The sequence below is a fragment of the Pomacea canaliculata genome, linkage group LG12 (assembly GCF_003073045.1).
Source record: "Pomacea canaliculata isolate SZHN2017 linkage group LG12, ASM307304v1, whole genome shotgun sequence".
Lineage (NCBI taxonomy): Eukaryota > Metazoa > Mollusca > Gastropoda > Architaenioglossa > Ampullariidae > Pomacea > Pomacea canaliculata.
The window spans coordinates 7,561,593-7,586,970 of record NC_037601.1 but is presented as its reverse complement, the minus strand read 5'-3'; the positions used below and the strand labels follow the sequence as shown (position 1 = coordinate 7,586,970).

At 37.6% G+C, this 25,378-nt stretch overlaps 1 protein-coding gene and 2 long non-coding RNA genes across 6 annotated transcripts; 2 read left to right on the top strand and 1 right to left on the bottom strand.

Moving 5' to 3' along the window:
- Positions 1–822: 822 nt before the first annotated feature.
- Positions 823–21,405, bottom strand: LOC112576779 (baculoviral IAP repeat-containing protein 2-like). 3 transcript variants are annotated; one of them, XM_025259492.1, is made up of 7 exons: positions 20,457–21,405; positions 15,608–15,768; positions 10,080–10,230; positions 9,691–9,836; positions 9,598–9,648; positions 7,772–8,033; positions 823–5,989 (listed from the first exon to the last, which is right to left on the bottom strand). In XM_025259492.1, the coding sequence occupies exons 1-7, from the start codon at positions 21,298–21,300 to the stop codon at positions 5,766–5,768; spliced, it is 1,839 nt and encodes a 612-aa protein (XP_025115277.1). In that variant the 5' UTR covers positions 21,301–21,405; the 3' UTR covers positions 823–5,765. The 3 variants fall into 3 exon arrangements, with proteins under 3 accessions (XP_025115277.1, XP_025115276.1, XP_025115278.1); XM_025259491.1 differs by having other exon boundaries at positions 9,598–9,836; XM_025259493.1 differs by having other exon boundaries at positions 9,598–9,836; positions 10,137–10,230.
- On the top strand, positions 13,098–20,997 carry LOC112576780. Of its 2 annotated transcripts, XR_003101908.1 has the most exons (7): positions 13,098–13,869; positions 14,780–15,007; positions 15,459–15,520; positions 15,673–15,763; positions 20,183–20,269; positions 20,623–20,715; positions 20,857–20,997. It is a non-coding gene; the product is annotated as an uncharacterized LOC112576780 (long non-coding RNA). The 2 variants fall into 2 exon arrangements; XR_003101909.1 differs by lacking the exon at positions 14,780–15,007.
- On the top strand, positions 21,056–21,545 carry LOC112576781. Its single transcript, XR_003101910.1, has 2 exons — positions 21,056–21,197; positions 21,399–21,545. It is a non-coding gene; the product is annotated as an uncharacterized LOC112576781 (long non-coding RNA).
- Positions 21,546–25,378: the final 3,833 nt, after the last annotated feature.

Sequence of the window (25,378 nt, the reverse complement as noted above, 5' to 3'; positions counted from 1 at the left end):
CCATGGTTCAGGTGTAGATAGGTGCTACCTTCATTTGCACACAATAACATTCAGAAGTTGCATGGCCTAAACAACGATCGAGGACACCCTCAATTTGTTGGTCTCCATGCAGATACACAGAATCGGCAGCTGGATGAAAGCTGAAAAAAATTTCCTAACAGGACCTGCCTTTCAACACAGAAAATTTTTGACACTTCCAAAAGTGTCTGCCTGTTATACAGAGATTTAAGAGCACTCTGGGCTGTCCCAGGAACTTTGGAGAAGGATACAACACTTTGGAACCTGTTCTTGTCCTTTACTCACTAACTGTTGTAAAAACAGATGAGAAGGACTACATACTCTTTATGTGGGATCTATAAAATAGCTGAAGAAATCTCTGGGAGACAAAGACTTCAGCTTCTGTCGAAGGAAGAGGTGCTATTGATCCTTCTTCACATCAGCTCGAGTGTTGGGATCCCAGCAAAGTCTCCTTCTGAAGATATGGTGCCCAGGTATTTAAATGTAAGGACAGTTTCCACCTCCTTGTCATGGATGACACATATGGGACTTGGAGAATTCTGGTGAAAATCAAAGACAATCTCTTTGGTCTTACACTACATTCTAAGAAACTGACATTGCACCAGACAATAAATTCATCCAAAGCCACGCCATGGGTATCTACTGGCCCACTAAGAAGAGACAGCAGTGCAGTCATTAGAGAATTTGACGAGATATTAACCCTCATGGTTACTGCAACAACATATGCTGGAACACATACATGTGCACATGCACATACATATGAACACAAATTATGAAATAAACTCCAAGGCTTTGTATATACTTTAAGTGTTTAATATGGTGCTGAGTCTACTGACACAACAGCTATCAATACATTTATAATACAGCTGCATTAAAATTGTAATCTTTTTTTAAGTTTTATGAGAATTCATGTTCACTCAAGATGATGTAGCATCTTTAGCGCTCATAAATATCTCATACAGGCAGAGAGTGATGGGTATATTCTACACTCAAACTTCCTGTATACTAAAACCAGAGGAGTTTGAGAATGGCTTGATTTGACACCACCAGTTTCTGCATGTTCAAGATACTTTTTGAACTCTCCAAAAGGTAACACACCTATAAAATGATATAAATTTTTTCCTTTTCATCTATATATATATATGGGGAAGCTTGATTCAGTTGCAGAAAATATAAAATACATGAAAAAGAAACAATTATTTCACATAGAAAATTTATATTTTAACAAATTTGTGATGCATTTTCTGTTTTAAATTCAATATTAAAACAGTTTTGCCATAAAAAGTCAGGTTTTTCAAATGTGTTCACATTATAATACAATGTACATAAGCTGCTCTTTGTTCATAAATTTTATACAAATTGTGGAAAATTGTTTGTTCATGAAAAAGAAATTGATCCCAACAATGTATAAGGTAACAACAACGCATAAAATAAACAAATAGATTGACAAGACCATGTATGTAAAATAGTCTCAGAGACAGAAACAACATGGTAAGAAAGTGGTGTCAGTAAGTCAGCGTAAGCCCCTTTCTACAAGAAATAAATCTGAAACTGAAAAGTTCATTTAAAAAATTCTATGATACAGACATTTCTTTATACCAGAAATTATGTCCGAGTTTTTGTGTTTCCTATAATGAAAAATTGTTTCTGTTGTTCAGCTACTTTAACGGGCAGTTGTTCAGCTGTTTTTCTTATGCTCTGGATCTTCCATAATATAACACTAATACCTCATAAAAGCACTAACAGCTGTCCAATATTATTTGTTCAATGTTACAATAATCATCAGTATCAAAGTGACTAGCTTTTGCAGCTTAATCTACAATATATATATACAAATATAAACAAGGAAATTATATTGAAGAGAATGAGAATAAGAGTTGGAGTGCAGAATTTTAACTATACATAGAGATTTGTACACCTCATACATGGTCGTTGATAAAAGGAAAGTGATAGGAAAGAAAATAGGAAGAATCAGTGTAGGAGAAAGGGGAGATAATGTACAATACAAGAACGAACAGATGCACAGCCTATAGTTGTTCATGAAGCATAAAGAAACTAAGAAGAGTAGACACTGTTGTCAACTAACTCTCACTCACTACAGCCATCTTGTGGCGACTGCCTCATTAAGACAGTGAGAAATAATCTCTCCATCTTTGAAATGTACACATTACATTATATACAAATAAATACATGTAGTATTGATGATGAGAAAGATCCACCCCTCTGTAAAAGCTGTTGTAGTACACAAAAGAGGAAAAAGCCTGAAGCTGCCTAATCAGAAAGTATGCTTTAAAGTATAATTGCTCTTATAATAAATTTGTAAAGATGTACAACATAAATGCACACTTCATAACATAAAATAAAATGCACATAAAATGTCTAAGCTACTAATTATTAGGACACTGAACAATAAAAACATCGATGAAAGAGTTTCTTTATGGCATAAATAAAGAATGTTTAACAGAAATAAAAGAAATAGATATTACCAAATAAATCTACTTCACTAGAATTTAAATCTAAATTTTGACATTTTTTCCTTTTGTAAAAATCTTAGGTCTCATGCTTTTTTATGTTTGTACTATGAAAAGGATTATAATGTGACACTAAAACTTCAAGAAAGTTAGAAAGTGTTTTTGAACTTTGTCTCTTGCATAAGCGATGCCTCAAACATAGACTTACTGTTGTGGCACAGATGAGCTGACTTTCTCATTCATTGCATGTCTGTGGTTATAAAATAATGCATTTTTTACATTTATCTGCCTATAAGCCAGGTGTTTTTCTTTATGTTTTATAGAAGAATTTCTATGTGCTATCTAATGGCAAAGAAGTCATGAAACTTTTGTATGTGATCTGAGCAGTTAAGCCTTATGAGATAGTGACTATTTCCCTGTGATGCTGGAATGATGTAATATTCAGAAATGACAAGTTAGTCTTCCTCTTTTTTATTACCAATATTAGTAAAAGTATTATCAATAAAGAATATTAACCTTTTCAGCATGTTTTTATCAACATTTTATTTCACACACTGCAATAGTTTATTCAGGTGTTGAATTAAGAAAAAAATGATTTAGTGCATATGGTTATTAATGGATCTGCTGCCTTTCAAAGAATGGCTGCATGAATTTGAACACATCAGTATGCTACAGATGGTGCTGCCATGTTTTCTAGAGATTTACCCAAACAACAACCAGGTGTACAACTGCCATAATTTAGCATCATTAGTAACCATAGTAAAAAGTTTATGATAAATTAACTAAACCTATTTATGGTTAGCATAACACATTTTTATATTTTAAAAAGACTTTTTAAGCCTTTCATAGATTTGTGAGCCCCATGCTATCTACTACAGTTTGTCAAAATATAGCCTTGAACATTCCTCTTCAAAAATGCTTCCACATTTATGTTTCATACACACACACACACACACAATATATCATATAATTTACAATGAATATCTTTATAGTATAATAAAAACAGCAAATAAATGCTAGCATGATGTGTAGCACAGTGTGGTGTATGCAGTGGCAGTGAATGAAGCAGAATGCTGCTGTGGTGTGGTTATCTTGAACATTTTGTGGCAGCATGCAGTCATGCTGTAACTGTAGTTTATATCCAATTGCTCAGATTGCCAAACAAGTTTGGATTCATAGACAACTTTAGACCACAAGTGATCAACGAGAAGCCCAGGACAAGCTGCAGAGTTCCTTGAAAGCTGCAGTTGTTTTCATTAAATGTGTCAAAGGAGCTGACATAAGTCCAGTTACTTCCTAAACTATTTGTCAACTAGCTTAACTCTAGCTTACCAACCTCTCCATGACTAGCCTCCAACATTTGGTCTAAGGTGAATTTTCTGTAGCTGTTTCTGACATTTGGATTCTAGGTCACAAACTGACCTTTGATGAACATTTTCATCCTTATAATGTCAAAAACATATTTTCTCTCAGGTTGAAGTGTTTATGATGTTGCATAAGATAAATCAATGAGGACCCATAAGAAAATGCCACAACGGTGACATGTCAATAAAACATGCCTGTAGTATGACACACATGATGTGGATTTAGCAGGCAGTGTGCAACATGTCACTGTCCTCTTACTTGCTAATGTTCTTGAAGAGGAATGCAAACTTTATAGCAAGTTTATTATAGGGAAGTTATGTACATATCTATGTTGACCAATAATTCTGACCTTTCTTTGATATTTTCTAGCACAACCTCCTTCACTTAATCTTCATTTTTAAACTGTTTAAAAAATCGATTAAAATAATAAAGTTCATTTGTATGTAATCCTATATGTATCTGGATGTCTATGCATTGTGTGTGTGAGAGAGAGGGAATGCACATTCTGTACCACCATCTTCTGTACTGTCACTTTGATTTCTAACATAAGTTTTTTATGCAATGCACACATGCCCATACTAAAACTTAAATATACACAACACATGCTAGCTTTTCTCATCCTTGATGTTAGGAAACATGAAATCAAAAGCACTAATTCCACAGAAAAAAGCAGTGATATATCTTTGTTGGCAGTAAACTGTCACCCACAGAGCTAAGACTTGAAAATCTGTCATTTGTTCATAACCAATGCTCTAATCATGTTATGCTGCTTTTTGCCAACTGCACCTGCACATCACATACCCTCATAAGGGTGGTAAATTACGACCTCTCTCCTGGATGCCTATTCTTATGCTTCCATGCTTTTGTTTCCTTCACCTCTTCGTTATAGCAGACATCTGTTCATATGAGTAATAAGAACACATTTTCTGCCAATAAAGTATGCTGCCACTCAGACACCTGAATGTCTTTTATACAGCATGTTCATTGATAAGGTTCCATGAAGTATGCTAAACCTTTCACAGGATGTCACTTTCATCCCTCCATCAAAGGTAGCTTGCTTAAGACATCAAGGTATTTAAAACCTTGGTGCAGGTATCTTCTCTCATCACCGGAACTGTGCCACAATGCTTCCTACATGAACATCTCATCCATGTCATATGAACACAATCACCAATTTCACAATCTTCTCAAATATGTACATGTCTTAGATGCACCAGAGGCAGAAGCACTACCCTTATAAAGCCATTTCAATGTCATTACCTGTGCAGTTCATACACCAGCCTGAAGAGTCCTTTCTACAAAGAGATCAGGACAGGACTGCTTCAGTGAAACCACCTGCAATCTGCTGGGCATATTTTATGGAAGTTGTGAAGATCACAAGTAACCTGGAAGACCTTGTATGGGAAACACAGATCTCCAACATAAACAGCTGCTCTTGTAGTTTATGGCACAAACTGGTTTTTCCAAACAGTTCAGTAAGCATCTTCCAATATGCATTTCACAACTCATCACCAGAAATATTTGACAGTGCATTTAGGTGATATAGGCACTGCACCCATTTAAATGAACAGATTGCTAGGACATGATCTCAGAATGCTCCTCACATCATTTGAAAAACTCTTCTCAGCTAAACAGATCAAAGCACAAGCTTTTTTCCCTTCCATTTAAGGCTGTAACTTGCCTCTGTGTACTGGGGATGCTCTAAGCTTCATAACATCATTGATTTGCGCAAATTAACTCCTGTTTGCAGTTCAAGACCTGTTTTTCAGCTGAAAATAGTTTTCAGATCTACACCCTGTGCTGAAAAATTCCTTCAAGTATTGCAGGCAAACTAAATATTTGCCACCAGAGTCTGTCTTCTTGGCAAAACAAGTGACATCAACTTGCACATTCTGTTGACAAAACATGAATTTAGCTGATAAAAGCTGGCAATGTTTTCTCAATCTTTCCTCGACACACTGGGCAAGGCTGGCGTTTAGAGTATAAGGTAATGGCACACTCTGTGCAGGTGCTGACATGACTGCATGGCATGAAAATAGTTGAAGATTCTGCACTGAGACACACTTTACATGTAATGGGTGATGGGATGTTGTCCCTCTCTTGACAACCTGCTTGTTGTTGGCCTTCACTTGTAGCTGAAACAACATAAAGCATTAAGAATGTTAACTTTTAGGTTATGAGACAGGATATTGATTTTTCTGTCACCTGCATCTGTAAATGAGACAACAAGACTAGTTACTCAGTACTCAGTAATGTTATTGTATGTTCACCAGTTAGATGGTTTCAATTAGTTAGATATTACTGATAATGTAAAATGTGATTTACATGTTTGTTGACTTCCATGAAGCAAGCAGTGAATGGCCAAGTAATTACACCTTCCAGTGGTACCAGACTGCCCACTAATTTTCAAGGACAGCTGCTAATTACCTCACCTAATCATGTGTTTTGCATCTATGGTGCAGACACTGTAATAAGCCAGTGCTGAACAAAATAGAATCAATTCATTAACACACTGAACGAGAGGTATTTACTGCATAATTCTGACTGTTGCTAATATTAAGAGGCAGTCACCAAAGGTGATATGATGATTATGGTCAACAACCAGAGCAGCTGTGTTAAGAAAACATGTTCAGTGAAAGGGGATCAGGGAAATAAAATTAAATTACTATGTGGTGATGATTTTAGTGATGTGATGATTGAATGAATGTCTGAGGTTGCTCAAACAAACTTGAACATACAAAGCATTAAATTCATGATCATATACATAACATAGCTCTCTTTTTTTTCTCTCTCTTCCATATCCTTGCTGCACAAGTTTGTGAAATCAGTTTCCCTCCTTTCCTGTAGCAATTTCTGCTTTATGTGGAGTTCAGTTTACACCCACCAGTTTTGAATCACCTTATCACAGTGTCTTATATGGCAGTGGTTCTCAAAGTATTACTGACCCTTCACCACTTTACTAAAGTAAAAAATACAGCAGACCACCAAGGCCTAAAATCATCCTGTACCGTGACTTTCAAATTTAAATTGCCACATTTGTTTCATTACAATTCAAAACTAAATGTACTTCTGTGACAGTAGTATAGTAATCAGTTGACATAAGATAACATACTTTGCGAAATTACACATAAAAATTAAAAATAAGGAAGTGCACTGCTTTACTAAGGGTAATAGATGATGCAGTTCAGTGATGCAATGCTTGCACTGTGACATAAAGACTTAGTTGGTTAGCCTTTTATGCAAACGAGCAGTTGGGCATTGATAAAATTAAAACTTATGTGAAATCAGTACTGGACTAATTAGCGTATCTGGTGATTTAAACATCACTTTGCGGACATATGACTGTCAGTCACGGGCTTACATGTGCGGCCTACAAGTGGTCCGTGGACCACACTTTGAGAACCACTGTTATATGGTGTACATATATTACACACTTATGTGATGACTTATACATGTATACACATATCTATTCACACATAAACTCACTCACTCAAACACGCACATACTCTCACTCTAATATATAGAAAGAATGACACAGAATATAGCTGCTTGAGCCTTATATTTTTTGGCTCACTCTTAAAGGCCTTCTTACCCAGACATAAATTATCAATTATGTGACTTTCATACTAACAATAGACACACTCAAATATCTGTTAGGAAGACCCTTAAATTGTTGTAAAAGCTGCTATATTTTGCATTCATACTATCTTTTATATACTTGTAAACAATGTTGTGTGTTAAATTATAATGAGTATAACAACAGAATCCTCTTCTATCTAGTGAAAGGAATAGCATTTTTTAATATATAATAGTTGAATGGGTGAACCATAGTCACTTGAAGGAAATCATGGAAAAAAAACTTATGATTCAAAGAAATGCTTAAGCTCACACTGAATACCTGAAGGAGCTCTACTCACCATGTAGCTGAGATGATGGCTGATGACTGTTGTTAAAAGCCACCAAGTTCTTCACCTGCTGCCGCAGACGTTCAATTTCCTGGTTCTTTAGATCCAGTTCCATTTGCATGGTCCGGTCCATCTCCTTCATGGCCCGGTCCTTCTCCTGCATGGCCCGGTCCTTCTGAATAACTTCCTGCATGGCTCGGTCCTTCTCCTCAATAACTTCCTGCATGGCTCGGTCCTTCTCCTGAATAACTTGATTTTTCTCCAGGATCACCTCCTGCAGAGAAAACCAGGCAAATGGTCTGAGCATAGAAGTTTGACACCTTACCTTTTAATATGTCAGTATACAAGGGACAGTGGTTATCCTATTTTGCTGAGGAGAACGAATCCAGTATGTCATCAATGTTGTTTGATAATTCTGATGGAGGAACATAACCCTCTGCATACAAATAAGTTATTAATGCCCTGCATGATCCTTGGATGGGGGACTGTGTATCTCTGGATCCTTGGCCAGCTCATTTCCTCTTGCCTGTTCCCTCTAAAGAAATCCCTGCTAAAATTTCTTGCAGACCTGATTACAAATGGGGACGCCTTCATTAAATTATATGTTGACAGACGATGCCCAGCGTAGTAATTTCGCTGTCGCGCCATAGTTGCCTAATCGTACTCTCGTCCATATGGCTAGTCAGTCGATGCTTCTGAATCCCGATTTTGTCACGACAAAGGCTATCCTTGGAAGAGGAAGGTCGAGGTGCATTGTGTGAGAGCAAGCAAGACTACAATGTGCAGGACTGGTGTTGCTAGTCATGTCTAAGGAACTCTGTACTTTGTTTTCCAGACCATTTTTTGTAACCATCTCAATGTTTCTCCAGGAAAATAAAGTTGATGACACAGAGGCTAACACAATTAAAACGAATGACACTCTTGTTTCCACATTTCAAAAAAGAATCTGTTTAAAAACATCCATAATGTGTTTGCCTTAATGTGTCTAATAATTAAAAAAAATGCATGCGTGCGTTTGCATGTGTGTACATGAGTGTATTCTTGCGTCAGACTTCTGTGTGTCCCTGCTGTGCAAGATACTGTTACACTTGCATACAGCGCTAACAATGGCAGTGATACTGCGTAAGGTTGAAAGAGAAACCTGAATTCTTTGTATCGCTTTCCCTCAGTGCTGTTACATGCCTGTGTTACAGGTGCGTGTGATGTCGGCTGGCGACAAACATCCATATAAGGTCATGACACTGACGACACAGCTCGCGAGATCTGACGTATGTAAAGGATGATGTCACTTCAAAACTGCGACCGTTGTGACACAGTTCTGTAACTGTTGTGACACAGTTCTGTGAATACAAAACAAGTGACCTCGCGTCCTTCGTGTAGCTGAATGGCAGTACACGTGAGTCGACTCAGCTACAGATAAGCTAAAATCTTAAATATATCTCCACTGGTGCCGTAACACCTGAGTCGGTCTCTTTGATCTGCTTGTGTTAACTCCGCCGAACCCCTGAGACCGACTCACCGAACCCCTAGGGTTCGATCGAACACCGGTTAAGAACCACTGCTCTAGCCCCTCCGAATCTTTAATCACCTCTTGAAATACAGTATCTAACTTGCTTTTCATGTCATCTCGCACAGAGTGATGACAAGTGGAACATGGAAAAACAGACCAGCACGCATGCATGTGTCACACGACATCTTCTCGAATAAACAATGTTCTAGCTACTGATTTCTCAAAGGGTTGTAAATAAACTGTAGCAGCACAAGCCATAGAGATCAACAGTCTGAAACATGAAAAAGCGACAAGCATGGGAAAAATATAAAAGACTGTTTAGTCCTACCTGAATAACCTGGTCTTTAATATGCAGTGCCCGGTTTTTGGCCTGCAACGCCTGGTCTTTGGTCTGCAACGCCTGGTCTTTGGTCTGCAACGCCTGGTCTTTGGTCTGCAACTCCTGGTCTTTGGCCTGCACTGCTGTTTCTTGAATATGCAAATCGTGCCGTAGCTTCCTCCTCGCGTCGTTGTTTTCATCGGCCGCGATGAGGATGCCCATCAACAGTTTCTCAGTTGGAAATTTGGCTGCAACAGGCGAGGGAAGCACATAAAACCTTCTCCGGACAAATAACCATCCTCAATGTTTACCTTCTTATTCTTCAGTCCCCGCTTAACTTCGATCTGACTGATTAGACTTTTTTTAAAAAAAAACAACCGATTTTACAAACTGCCTCTGGAATTCGAACATTTTCTAAACCGACAAAGTAATGATTAACTGACAGTTAAAGTGTCTGACATTCAAAAACTGCTCACATTCCCAACACTCACACGTCATAACGAAATATTTGGTGACGGCATGAAGGATTTGTTCCTTCGTGTACTGACGTGCATAAGCTGCCTGTATAGCATCCACATCCAACGTCCGACTACCCGGCACCCCGTCCTCTCGCCCCTCAGGTCTGATCACCTTCACGATCAGCTGAAAACAGAAATGCTTTCTTTTTAAACAAAAAGCTAAATAAAATTCATACATTTATTTTGTTAATCTACTTACATGCATGAAGGCACGCACTTACGTACGCAGAAGATATATATCTATGTGTGCATACAGGAGGGAGGAAAAAAAAGGAGTGAGGATGCTGAGGTTATGAAGATCTTTATGAGTCAAATGACCTAATAAGAGGCGATAAATTCACGCTGACCTCGTTTCGTCACGTAAAAGAAAGGCCAATTAAAAAAATAATTTACTTCATTTACTGATACAAGCCTTTTTGTAATCACTGTATGCCAGCACCTACATGCTCATCTTCCTTGGGGTAAGAAGAGAGCTAATTAAGTGTTCTATATAATTATTATGGCAGATGGCTCGCGATATTCGTACGGGATATATAGAGACTGTGTGTAATGCGACTATCCCCGTAGCATGAAAATAGTTTTCTTTTAAATAGTTTCGTGGTGGAGCAATTAATCAGTCGCTCCATTGTGTTGACACCACCTTTTTTCTTTTTGTAGTCCCAAATAAAATGAGTTTTTTTCTCTACCGTGGTGTTGTCAACATTGTACCATTTGTTTGCCTCCCTTTTGTTTCTGTAAGAGCATGTGAAATCTCCTTGTTTGGTTTTACGAATAGTCCCCAACAAAGTAAGCTTCTTAGCAAGAAGTTTCTCTTAGCAAGAAGTTTCTAGCGCTAGTGAAGAAGTTGTCATCGTTATGCTCCTTCCACTATTTTCCAACCCAGAGATCATGTCCAACACACCTCTTTCACCCTGGTTCTGTTCTCTTGGATGATCAGGTCTTCTTCCAGTGTATACTTGGCAATTCAAAACAAGGCGTTGTGGTGTCACAGTAGACCCAGATTTTTGTACCATATTTCCCTGGCTCGCTGGGAATGTATTGTTTGAATTGACAACTGCGCCTAAAGACGACTATTTGTTGATTAACAGTCACATTTTCTGAAGGTTCGTAACATTCTTTCAAGTTATCTATCCAAACATCAAAGATTTCAGAGACTGGTGATAGCTTTTCATCGGGTCACCTTTGACATCGCTCAGGAGCCGAAGCACTCTCCTCAGTTGCATAAATCTAGCTTTGAACATCGCTTTTGGATAAATAGCTCTTCCCGTGCTTCTTGCTGCACATCCATTCTATCGGTTCATCCTGAGCTTTACAGACACAAGCCCAAATCATCATAAAGCACTCAAATTCATTGTTAGTCATCTTCTTCAAGTTTTCGACATAAATTTATTCCCCCTCCTTGTTCGTCCATTTTATAATGATATCACAAATCACTACTGAAATCATCGTACAATAAGCAAGCAATTTCTGTCGGGTCCACCACTACGCGAGGCATTTTCTCGGATGAAGACAGGGGAAGTGAACACCAAAATAGGTTCTAAAGGGACGCTATTCGACACAGAGACAAGAAATACTGTTAGGTCAGGCACACATAGGCGAGGGGAAAATTTAGATCACACGAAGCTTATTTCTTTGAATAAATTCGTAAACACGCGGCATTTATACGTGAAGTCCATACGGACCCGCCGGTGATTAACGATGGAATTTTAATTTGCACTATGATTTTTGCAGGTATTTGAATATTATTGCATCCACGATGAGTCCACTCCTAAAGTGTAAAAGTCAACAAATTTCAAAATGTGATAAACGGTTTGCGTTTTATAAATAGCGAAACTTCGGTTGGGGCCTGTTATAGCGTAGCGGCCGTTAGAGGGTTAAACAGAATTTGTGAGTTTCCTATATGTGTTTTAGTATAGCTCTACTCACGAATTTCATCCTAGCGAGTTATTATGCTGCTTATCACTGAAATACTTATAGTTAATTTTATTTTTACCATAATTATAATTAAAACATAGCATAAATAATGCTCCCAGAAATTCTCCCTGTAGCAAGCATTGTGAAAATGTTGTATATCAGACAATATCATGCAATTTGCTTATATTCTTTAACACTGTCTAAAGATTTCGTATAAAAAAAAGTTTAGCAGCGAGAAGGATGTTAAAAGTGATTGAAAGGAATAAAGTCAAAAGCTTTTTTAAAGTCTAAAAGAGTATAGCATCCATACTGTCCCCTATATTAAATATTCCACAGCCAATTGTGGTCATACGTTGTGCGGCCGCTTTGATAATAAGGAGCAAAAAATCTTTCTCCTTTTAACACTTAAACGAGTCATTATGCCTATGGATTTTAAACATATTATTCGGTCACGTTGCAAACAAGGTAATCTGTCAGTCACTTTCCATTTAGACCAGATGAAAAGGAAGCAAACTTAAAACTTCCCTTTAATGTTTTATTTTTTTTTTAAATTACGTACGCTATCAGCAAGATGCTATTGACCTGAAAGCATGCTGTGGCCATGTACTTCCAGGTAAAGCGGACCCAGTGTTTCTACGATACATATCAGAAGAAAACAATTTTCCGACCATCAATGTAAAGGTCATCAACAAAACGCCTGTAAAGATCTGCAATTATCTTCTACGGCCCAATGGTCAGTGATGTCCTCTCGGGTTACACTGACTTGCTTTTCTAAAATTGTTTCAACATTGTATCCAGATTTTTCAAACTGTAAGCGTTAACGGTTCACTATATTTACATCCGAATGAATTATTTCAACCACAAAACTGAATATTTATTTAAAATTTACGCTATCACCAATGGTTCCAACCCTTACAGACCCTCATCAAACCGCAGGCTGGTTCCCGCCTCGAGACTAAGCTCCAAAAATAAAATCACGCTTTCCCAATGTCCAGAAATAACACCTTGACTTTGGCCAACCATCGAACCCATATTAAGTTCGCTGGCAACAGCAAGCCCAAACTGGATAGAAAAGCCTTCTGATTGGCTGGATGCCTTCATGAGAGACAACTCCATTTATTGGGAGATCACTTCTGCCTTCTGCTAGCTACACAAAGATCAGAAGGAAACAAATACATACATCTGTTGAAACTTCCACAATGTGCATTTCTTTTCCAACATCAACAGGAGTTTAACGAATCAAAGAACGCTGCATTGCCAGTTTTCTACAGAAACAAAGATTTTCAACAGTGATTTTAGTAAAAAAGCAGGGAAAAAAAAGAACCTGCATGGATGCCAAAAAGGTACTGTTCATGACTGACAATAACCTTCATAAGACAGTGATGGTTAAAAAAAACTTGATGTTCTGATCTTTGATTCTGCGAAGTAAATGAAAAAAGACGCCAACGAAGCAGGGTTCCGTCCGCTGAGCAAGTTAACAAATGGCTGAGTTTCCAGTAGTTGGTGCGTGAAGAAAAAGGAGTTTTGCAAGGGGAAAAAACTGCAAGACAAAGATGAATGCTACAATCGTGCAGTCTGATTTCGACAGCTAAAACGTCTTGGGTTTCTTGTAAAATAGTATCTACGATCGTGTTGATCTGGCTTGGTATGTTTGGCTATAGTCATTCTCAAGCAGTCAAGACGAAATAGATCTGTTACCATTTAATAAAACAACATTTTTAAAAAGTGTGGTCACGAAAAGCAGTTCTCATATTATTTAATTTCAAGATTTTCATTGGAATTTCTACAAATCACTGCTGGCTGTGAACTTAATCTACCAGTGTGCCCTGCCATGGTCTACCAACCATCTGTAAGTACATCATTACTGTCGTTATTGAAAATGTAAATGACCTGTTAGACGTTTTCAGCAATGGAAATTTTGTTCTAATATTCTTAAAAGTATGATCGATTGCCTTCTCGGAAAATGTAAAAATGAATTATCATTGAAAAGGGAGCAGTTGCAAATTAAAACTTAAATATTTTTAATAAACAGCCAATTAAAATCTTGTGAAATGTTATATTTCGTTTATCTACTAAACAACAGTTTAATTCATAAAATTATCAGCAAAGTAAGTATTAATAAATTATGAAAAATCCACAAGAAGATGGTTTCCTTACCATTTGGTCTAAGCAAAGTAAAAATCACAAAACAAAGATAAAATGTCACCTTGGACCTTTTAGACACAACTCAACATGTGATATATCATTCTGCAGCAGCATTCTGTAGCTACTGTTATTATCTTACAAAAAGTATATTTAAAAAAAAAATGTTTTCTAGTCACTTTTTCAAAACCAATCACTTGTCTTCCACCATTCTTCTGTTTGATAGACTGTCTCTCAATATTTAACTGGAAAGTTATCGTAAAGCAGATTAACTTAAGTTTCCACAAAATCATGTAAGCTAATAAATTAGAGAAGAGCTCATAAAGAATGCTGGATTTTTTCCACACCATGATCAAAACTATTGTGAAAAAGTAAACTTGCTTACAGGTAGAAATGTTCTGTCTAGCGGCACAAATGATCTAGTTGAAATCTGTGTATTCTTTGGGGAAGACTTGTGATATTGTTGTGTGTGTGAACATAATTCATAAAAACTGGGGACATCAATAGGAAGGGTTTGGTGTTGTGGTTTAGGCTATGGTTAATGATATTTTAAGGTTAGGTTTCATGTAGAGGTGAAGGCTTTGAAAATTGCTATTGGTTTTGGCTTTTTCTTTTAGGCAGAAACAATTTGTTGTGGAATTTGATGGGAGGGAAGCAGTGATGTGCAAGAACCAGAAACTGATGACGTGATGTTTTATGCAAAAATTAATTTGCAAGATTTGTGGAAATTGACCTGCATATCAGAAGAATGTTGGCAACTGGGAACTGTTTCTGTGTATACCTCAAGATGGATTCTAGGAAATACATAATACATACCTTGTGTGTGTGAAGTGAAGGGGGAGAAGGTAACAGGAAAGGGGGTCACATGCTTGATTGGAATATGTAAACTAGGGAATACATTTTGTGATTTTTTGTGTTTTTATATAAAATCACCATGTGAAAGTGTTTGATACAAAAGTATAATTAACATTAAATACCTTATCACATACTTACTTTCAATATAGAAATTCTCGAAAGGCACCAGATGCCTGATATTTAGTATATATATGTAAATTTTCATATACTGTTAAAAGAGCTGAAAAAAATACAGGCATCTCTCAACTACTATGTTCTTGGGAAGAACATGCTATCTGAGCTATAATTTTATGTTAATGCAATATTGAGCTGTTCAGTACTAATAATTTTCTGCCTCCTTTCCACTATGCATTTATTTTTAATGTCTACAGTGATGTAAAAATTACTTGGGTTTTTCCATAAGTTTTTGTTTGTCATTATTTTTCAAAATAACTCTTGCAGATGTCATGAATTGGCTGTCTGTTCACTTTCTGTCATGGCATAACAGCTTTTACAGTGTTTTGGTATGTATGACACTAAGATTCCTATATATTCTTTGTTGTCAATAGAACATATCATAGCACTGACAGCAGACTAATAAGATATGTTACCTTAGTCTGAGCTGCTTTTTGTATGAAGTCACTGTTTTTTTCTTGCACAACATGGTGGCATTTAGGTGAGGCACTGGCATGATGTGTCCACACATCTGCATCTACACGCCAGTCATGAAAGGCTACACCACAGGCATAACAAGTCACCTTGTCCAGGTAACCTGCAAAAGTACCACCACAATATATTCATAGCATTATATAACATTTAACATTTATTACTTTATTATATACAAAGAATAGAAGGAATTTGCTGAATGGATAAATGTTTAACCCTTTATGGTTCAAAATTCCTTGATTATCCAGCAGACTTTTTTTGACTAAGCATATTTTGAGCAAACTGGAAAGAGCCAAAGACTACTATTGCCAGTAAATTATCTCTAAAAATTTTCTTTTCTTCACCTTATTCTTATCATTTATCCATTTACCACATTTATCTACTCAGGTCAAGACTATAGTTATATGACTGCCAAGTGGGTTTTATAAATAATTTGAAGGTCTGATGCATAACAAATTATTTTTCTAATGACTGGATAAAGACCAGTGCAAAAAATTATTTCTCAAAATCTGGGCAGATAGCCCCCATTTGTTCTTAATATAAATGCATTCAAATATCATCATGCATAGAGAATCAAACTTGTGATGTTGCATTTGTACACATATACACCTGCTTAAAAAATGATCTCAGAATTTCGATTGGCTGAGGCCTTTACAATGCAAACACATCTATATGTGTTGGTGACCTCTTTCTTTGCATGGTAATGTTTGTATGCATGTATCTCAAGAATGGAAAGTGAGGGGTTCTTGCCTACATTTGAGAAATTAGTATCTTGCATTGAGCTTTGTCATTTTTTTTAAATTTACAACCCAATAGATGTTTCAGTGCTTTATAAATGTACGAGTTACTGACTATACAAAAGACCATAATGTCAGTAGAGTGCACTGTCATAACCATCTCGCTGCTACCCCTGATACCTAAATTTCTTGCCAAGAGATTTATGCTAGAAACAAATATTCTAGGAACAAATTATAAGTTTTTATTTTCAAGAGCATAACAGTCTCTGGAAGCAGACAATTGTATGTGGGATGGAGAAAAAAAATCAATTTACCACTTAATCATAAACTTTGTCCCTCAAGGTCTACATATCTACCAGGACGAAATGTACACAGTAAGCAACGCATAATACCAATGCACAAGAATACAACAATGCAATCATCAAGATTGCTCATTTTTATCAAACCATAAACTAGTATTTCTCAACAATAATTTTAGCCACTAAGAAAAAAAAAGCACAGAACATTCAATCAGAAAAAAATGCTAAATAGTCTAAATGCCAGAAAGGAAATTTAAATGAACCAGTTATCTTTGAAATTGGTGTCTAGTTGAGATCTAGTTAAGTGGAATACAATACTATCAAAAAACTTAAAACAGTTGACTTAGTGGAGACCTCACAGTCCAGGAGCTCTGGCAAAGAATATAACAGCAGAGAACAGAAAAATAGGCCAGAAGACTAAAATATGCAGTGTACACAAGCTGACATGGCGAAATGCCATAGGCATCCTAAAATAAAAGTGAATGGTTCAAGAATATAAAGACCTGAAAAAGTATGTTTAACACTTATGCTGATGTTGAAAGCTATACTTCATTCTTTCTCTGTCTCAAAACAGTAGGAAAGAATTCCAAAGAAAAAAAATTAATAACAATAATAAAGAAGTTTTATCTGTCACTTTTCCAAAGATTTGCTCAGAGTGCTTTACATAAATAATATGTAAACTAAATCATCAACAACTATGCACATTATTCACATAAAACAAACACAATCACTTCTACAACACACATACACTCCTACAAAAAAGCACAGACACATTATGCACATTCGTGGTCAGGAGAGAGTAATGTCAAGTTATGGTTAGGAAAAGATGCGTCTTAAGTTTAGACTTAAAGGTGATTAAAGAATCAAGAGTCGAAGGTTGATGGGTAATCCAAGTTGATGGGGCTTGGTAGGAGAAAGAGTTCCATCCATGAGTCTTTGTTTTTGCTACTGGAACTCACAGAAACTTGGTGTCAGAAGATAAGCGAAGAGGTCATGGGGGCATATAAATGGGAGTGAGTCCGGAGAGGTACAGGGGGCCAGTGCCAGAAACAGCCAAGTCAAAGTGGAAAGTTTGTAGGCTATAAGATCCATTACTGGCAGCCAGTCAAGAGAGCAAATGATAGGTGATAATATATGTTCATATCTAGATGGTCTGCAGATGGGGCAAGCAGCATTATTCTGGATCCTTTGAACTCTGTCAAGAAGATTCTTGTGAATTCCAGCTAATAAAAGTCCATCCTTGATAGCACAAAGGCACAGAAAATTGCGTACAGTACGCATTAAAAGTTCGGAGGACCCCTTCAATTTTCGTCAATGGGGTCCCCTTCAAATTTGGGCGAAGAACAGGGACCCCTTAAAAATCTGAAGAAGGGGTCCCTGGGACCCCAAAGAATTTAGCCTTAGCAGAAGCCCTGTGTTTAGTTGTATCAGTCGTGAGATAATGACGAATAGTACTGATCCTACGAAGTTCAAGGTAAGCAATTCTGCAGACATGAGGAATATGCTGATGAAAAGTCAAACTAAGAATGATACCCAGCTGCAAACAGAGGTGGAGTAAAGGGGGGGGGGGGAACTGGTGTTTTACGCCGTGTCAGCAACTAAGGCTATATTACGGCAAGCAGCTAGCCCTGTAAACAGATGCCACGTGCAGAGAAAGAACAGCGTGCCCGAGACGAGAAATGAACTTAGGGCAGCCAACCTTCACTGTAGTGGTGACAGGCGCTAACCGTTGCGCCACCGGACTGCTTCAGGTGGAGTAAGGAATAGCTGAGTTGTTTATAGACAGAGAATGAGAGAGAGAGGAATGACTTAAGAATTTCTTTAGACAATTAGCAGTTCAGTCATTGTCATTCAGTTGCAGTCTGTTTTGGAGCATCCAGGACTTTGTCAGCTATGCATTCCTGTGTCTGTCTCAGTAGTCCAGAGAGTTCAGTAAGAGGAGCTGACTGATACAGCTGTGTATCATCAGCATAACTCACATGTGACATGGCATGACATAACATCAGATAGAGGGGACGTATACAATACAAAAAGTATTGGACCCAAGACAGATCCCTGCGGGACCCCATATCTCAAAACAGAAGCATCTGAGCATACACCATTCACACAAACAGTCTGGGTTCAGTCCATGGGATAGGATCAAAACTAAGACAAAGCAATATTATCAATACCAAAAGAGTGTGGAAGTCTGTTTAGAAGAATAGAATGATCAACAGTATCAAATGTAAATCCAAAAAATTGAGAGAAAGGTAAAACCAACCTAAGCAACTACTAACATATGAACAAGGGAATGTAAAACTGAACAGAAAACTAGAAAAGCAGCCAGCCTCTTTCCTTAGATATTTGCTGATCGTCACTGTGACTGATACCTATTTACGAACATAGTACATGCATGATTCTATTGATCGTCCCTTCAACAAATTCTTTAGGATTTTCTACTTTTTGTGATCCACACAAAGAAAATCTACTCAGAAGCAGACTGTGGGTTGATAAACCCAATTTTCTATGCTAATGGATTTAATTTGGGGATTAAAATAATTGATATTGTTAGATAAAAAGACATTTGTGAATCGCAAAAGTTGATTTGTCATATATAGATATCTCCTTTTTTATTACTGATTTAGTTATTAAAGCTTTTTCATCATAATTTGTTCATTCATAGAACAAAGTTGAACAGTGCAAATTAGTCTTTTGAGTTTCTAATTCTAGTAATTCTAGACTTCACCTCAAATTCTGTCCCTTGATTTTGTCTCCTTATTCTCACAACAGCTAGCAATACTCTTTAGATAATAAGCCATTAACATCACATTAAGAACTTTTTATACAAAACACTGGTCATCTCTAAAAGATGGGTTAGACCAAAATATTATATCTCTTATGTAACATTACAGAAAATTCCAAATACTTATTTACTGCTAATAATAGTTGTGACATGGTCTTTATCGTCAGCCTGGAACCTCACTCTTATGAAAAGAACAGTTTCCATCAATCAAAAATAAAGGTACATACTCATATAACCTCATTCAATATGTCTGAAGAACACCATGTGCAAAGCAAGCTCAGTCCTTCCCTTATGCTGCTTTTATGTCAATTTATAGTACCCATCTGCTGGGTGGGCATGGAAATTTTTATACTTTCACTGTAAGTTACAGGCTTGGGTGAGCCTTGAACCAGCAATCTTTTTCTCAAAAGTCAAGCACACTAACAGCCTACAGAACCTGCTTTCAGCACAAGATGTAGCAAATGCTAGTGCAAGAATCTAAACTACCATTGGCACAGCTTACATAAATGAATAATATATGAGGTGTTTTGTTTTGCTGCTCAGATGCCAAAGTTGGCCACTATTATCCCAGTGATAAATAACTTGTTCCACCTAAACCAGGTCAACGGCTAGTTTCATTTCATTCCTTCCTTTCTTAAAAATTTATTTTATATTTATCTCCTATGACTTAATTATTTATTCATGTCAAATTTTCTGTTGCAGGAATTGAAAAAAAATTGACCCTTATGAACAGCAGTTCTAACACACTAAACGAAGATAGGAAAAGAATATCAGCGTGTATATCTGCAGGTACATGACCTGTTTATAAGCAGAAAATCAATTCTAGCAAGCAAACAAATTTCTGTTTAGGGGACAACTAAGTTTTAGGTTATTTAATTATATGACACTGAAAATCTATTATTTTTCAAGGTGACAGCACCTACCTTAATAGATGTGCATGTGTTTAATTTGCTATGATCATCAATTACCAACTTACCTGTATAATAAAATCCAGCTGCTGCCATCAAATCTGCTGAGAACAATTCAGCAACCAGAAAAGGCCAATGTTCGTATGTGGCTTTTCGAACATTAATGTCTTCGAAATGTGGATGCACAATTGCAAAGTTCTGGGAACACAACGGTTCTGATTTCTGTGTCTGCAGGAAGTACTTCGTCCTGATAGTTTTTTCATCCTCTCGGCTGATATTTCCAACATCATACAAGAGTACAAAGGCACAATTTCGTGACACATTCTGGTGAGTTACTTTGGGGCAATCGCTTAACACACACTTCACACCACAGTAAATACATTGCACATCTTGAGTCTCTGGTCTGTACACGAACCCATTCTCTGCCCATTCTTCATTCCTTGAGCTCATTTCTGGGTATGTTTGCAGGCGACAGCTGGCTAAATGCATCTCATAGCCACCACATTTGGGTCTGATCGGATGTTTGATCGTGTTCCGAACAGCAATGGCACTGGTAAAGTCACTCTTTGGCGATGCCTGGAACAGCCTTCGCCTCACATCCCTACCTACGAGTTCTTGTAGACTTCCAGGTGATTCAGTAGCGTCTTCTACAGCAGGTGGGTTCACAAATGGACAGTTCGGGCTTATCACACGATGAACTCCAATCGGAGACTCACCTTCCCAGTTTTTGTACGAGGCACGGCAGTCCGGACACACAACCTCGTCGTCTGTTAATCCACGCTGGAACCCCGCTTCCACAAACTTTAAGGGTGAGTTCTTTAGAAATTTGTTGAAGACACCACTAGGTGTTCCCTGAAAAGTGGAGAGTCTCCTGAACTCTGGCGTAAGAAATGGGCTTGAATGGCAATCCATGTTTAAGAAAACACACGTAAACGTCTATGAGCACTTGGAATTAATCCAATAGTCTTCAAAAAATATCAACTTCTTATTGTGATATTGTTATGGTACAGCGGCAGCCATTTTTGTGACAAGGGCGACAACCCATTTCCTGTGTGACCTGGATGAGGGTCAACTGAGATCAAGATTGAGTTAGACGCCGTTGTTGTTGACTGCTGACTTAGTGCTTATTGTTGGTTTGAAATAAAGATGTAAAGTTTTGTTTCTTTTGTTTAATGGTTTTCTGAGTGTTCTTGAATGCTGTTCATTTGTCTGTCATTTTGCTTTGTAGATAAATGCGGTAAAATCACCATTTATTACTCGTAGCTTCAGCTTGCACAGGTTTTACAATAGCAGTGCAGTGCGATGATGTTTTATCATTGATGTTTCCTCCTACACGTGCGCAACTCACCAGCCTTATTTTATAGTGGGATTTTCGTATCTTCCTCCCACCACTCTATGGCACCTTCACCCTCCAACAAAGCTGTCTCAACGCCTTAAAATTGTTCGGCGATATGGGGAATCAAGTGAGCTCTTCCATGCCCCTAGCTATAGCCCTTCATTACGGGTTCTTTTCCGACTTAAACATGCAGGCAGAGGCAGGTATCATATTAACAACTAGCTGCCTATTTTATTGCTAAATATTGTCTTGACCACTGGATGACGCACTTAATCCATTGATCATTCAAACAGGTTTTAAGCATGTGCGTATAAATGTTTGAACTGATATATATATATACTGTATGTTATGTCTGACGGCAACAAAATATACGACTTATTATGTGCACAACTTTCCTGTTTTCCTCGCCTGCAGTGGAAATGACTAGCACGTTCTCTTGAAGTCTTTGAAATGTGTCCAGAATTGTATGAACATTTGTATCATCTAATTGTACATGGAAAGTGCCCAGAAATTTCATTTCACGAACGGGATGGGCGGGGGAAAAAAGTATAAAAAGGAAGATACGAATTAACGCTCCTGAACCCAGCCCAGAACATGCAAGCCTTAAATTTGTGAGGTCACTTTCACGTGCTGTTTTGTTTGGTGTGAAAAATCTTAAATTCTATGATAGCAGTACAGACCTACCGTGACAATTAAAAACTAAATAAGAAAAAAATAAACAGAGCGCACACCAGATTTATCCATCGCCTTGTGCCGTCTGCTCGAGAAACGCAGTCAATGCATATAGTCCCAACATGCAAGACCAACGAACAATTAACAAAATACTTATACATGCACGTAGGCATAATCTTTGACATGCCCGCCAATATAAATTATGTCTGAACAGAATATGAAAGTTTGATCATCAGAAAGAACTGTTTTCGTGCAAATAAAGACGTGGAAAGCGTGCAGTTTTCACCTCATTGTGTGAGAAATGAGCACACGTGTGACTTGAACGAGTGAATGAAAAGAAGAAAAGGCACGTCCAAAAACTGGACGGAGTATAGTTGTCCGCGCTCAGCCATTTCATCACCATTTACCAAATATTGTTGGTTCCTTCAAATTGTTCGTCGACAATTATAAAAAGCTTAAGTCTCATTTTTTTAAAATAACACAGCTGATCAGACATTTCCTTGCTTCTTAGTGTGAAGAATGCCGACAGTCTGAAACATAACGGGGGAAAAAAAATAAAACACTATTCATTTTCACTCTATTCTCGCACACGCACGCATAAACACTGCATTGTTGTATGCAGTCATATTTCGATTTCCTTTTTATCAATATTAAGTATAACAAGGGAATGTGGACGATCTGATGGTCAAAAGACTCTCGGAGTCTGTGCACAAAAATTCTGAAGAGGACAGGCGAGACGCCCTTCAAATATGCAGTATACTGATGTTAATACATGTATTCTCTTGTGTAGGCAGCAATTGGTCTGTTCAACGTGTGAATATTTCTTGGCGGTCATAAATGCACATATTATCAAACCTATAGACACATAAAACGCATTATAAATACATCGAAAAATGGGTGTTTTTACACTTGCGGTGGCAAGAGAACACAGTGGTCAAGATCATACAACAGCAGACTATCTTGATTGCTTCTACTAGCAAATACAAAGCAGCTACCAAATACAAAGAAATGAACTGTGCCATCAAGAAAGATGAAGACAGATAGGGAGAACTGGATCAAGAGCCAATACCGGGACATCGAGGTGACAGCTAAAAGGTCTACCGGCACATTAACCCAGACACATTCACCATAGGTCCATGTTGCTAAATAGATTGTTTGGGAAATCTGTCAATCAATAATTTGTTGTATGAAGTTTAAGAGTAAGACAGATTTATTTATCCTGTTGAAACATTGCTTATATTCCTGAAAAGGCAGCCGACTGTCACGGTATAAAAATCCTATCACGTGACTCCGGAGACGTGACTACCGGTGGCACAAATACTACCTCCGTGGTTTCGCTGACGGTAGGATCGAGCTGCTTTACGAAACACGCCCTATCCTATTTCGTCTGTTATGATAGTCTTTGTAGAGAGGATATACATGGCTTAAGAAAAAGATGGACGTCTTATCACAAGAGACATTCGTTTAGTGGAATTAAAGAATTCATTGGCGTGTAATAATGACTAATACTGGTACGATAAATACAACACACAAACACATTCGTCGACATTTTTTTATGAGCGAAAGAAAGAAGCATGCTAATCTAACTTGAACTGAGAATGATCTGAGGGACCATCCAGATGGTATGAAATGTCGTTCATGCCATTAAGGTTTCTGAAATCAACAAAGTCGTTACAATCGACCATCTCCGCCTTTAGAATGTAAATCATTTTGGGGTGTTGCACAATAATTTTTTTGTTTCTGCAGCTTCCAATCAAGGTATCAATCAAGATGTAAATAATGTTTGAAACTGTTTATGAGAAGTGATTTAAATTTAGAAATACAATCAGCCAATTAGATCCCTTCCCAATTTCTACATTCTAACTGCTTCCAGTTATGAAGAACGTCCACAGTCTGAAGCATTAAACACAGACACAAAGATACAGCAGCAAGACCGTTCTTAACTGGACAAATAAGGACCAAAACTCGGACAATTCTAGCAATTAAAAGATTTTATATGTCCGTTATATAAAAACGTTCGGCCATATTTGTCCAGTTAAGAAAGGCCGTTACAGACCAGGAAGGAAGATGAGGCGTGGGCTTATAAAAGAAGTGGGAAAGAGTCCTTTTTACTCAACACCGGTGCGACACCGTGCTTGTGTGCATCGACGCGCGATTGTAAACTCAATCAACTTGTAGCTCCATTTTCTCCTACATCTGTACAAGTGGATGTATATGAAAAGTTTAACGGTCATGAAGACTTCGAGATCTTGTTTGGGTATTTTTAAAAATAGCACATGGTGAACTTCAGATATACTTGACAGTTTTAACATTCATTGTTGGCCTCCAGACAACCCTGTTTATGCAAGCACGCGCTCTCTCTCACACACACACTTCACATTATGCAAACTTCTCAAAACATACACGTCTACATGCACGTAAGGTAGTTCGCACTTAAGATGAAGATAGCGACGTAGACCTTAATTGTTGATCATCCTTGAGCTACACCACTAATACAATTAAGTTGATCGTGGCTCCACGTACCATCCTGCAATAGTAAAGTATATTGAGTGTTTCTATTTGCGTATATATTAACTTTGTGTTGATTGTAATATGTAAAGAAATTAACCCGCAACACAAAGCAGGCGGCTTATTCTTCTTATTAATGCCTTTTCGTTCGTTAGTTTTTTAATCATTAATCTTTCTCATAATCCTTTACATTTTATGAACGCAGCGGAACGGAAGGCTACGCAGTCCATCCATAACAGATATTCAGTTGTTTTTCCCTACAGTATGACTAAATACTCCGATTCCAAGAATGTGATAACATCGATCGTGATCGAGTCTCTGCCACAAGCAGTCTCTGGGTTACCTCACTGTAATCTCTGCAGACGCCGCTTTAATTTCAACTCGACGCAGCAGACGTGACCCCGCTTTCGCGGTTGGCCATGATTGACTGATCACGTGACAGACGCTTTCACGACTAGGTCAAACCCCGCCTGG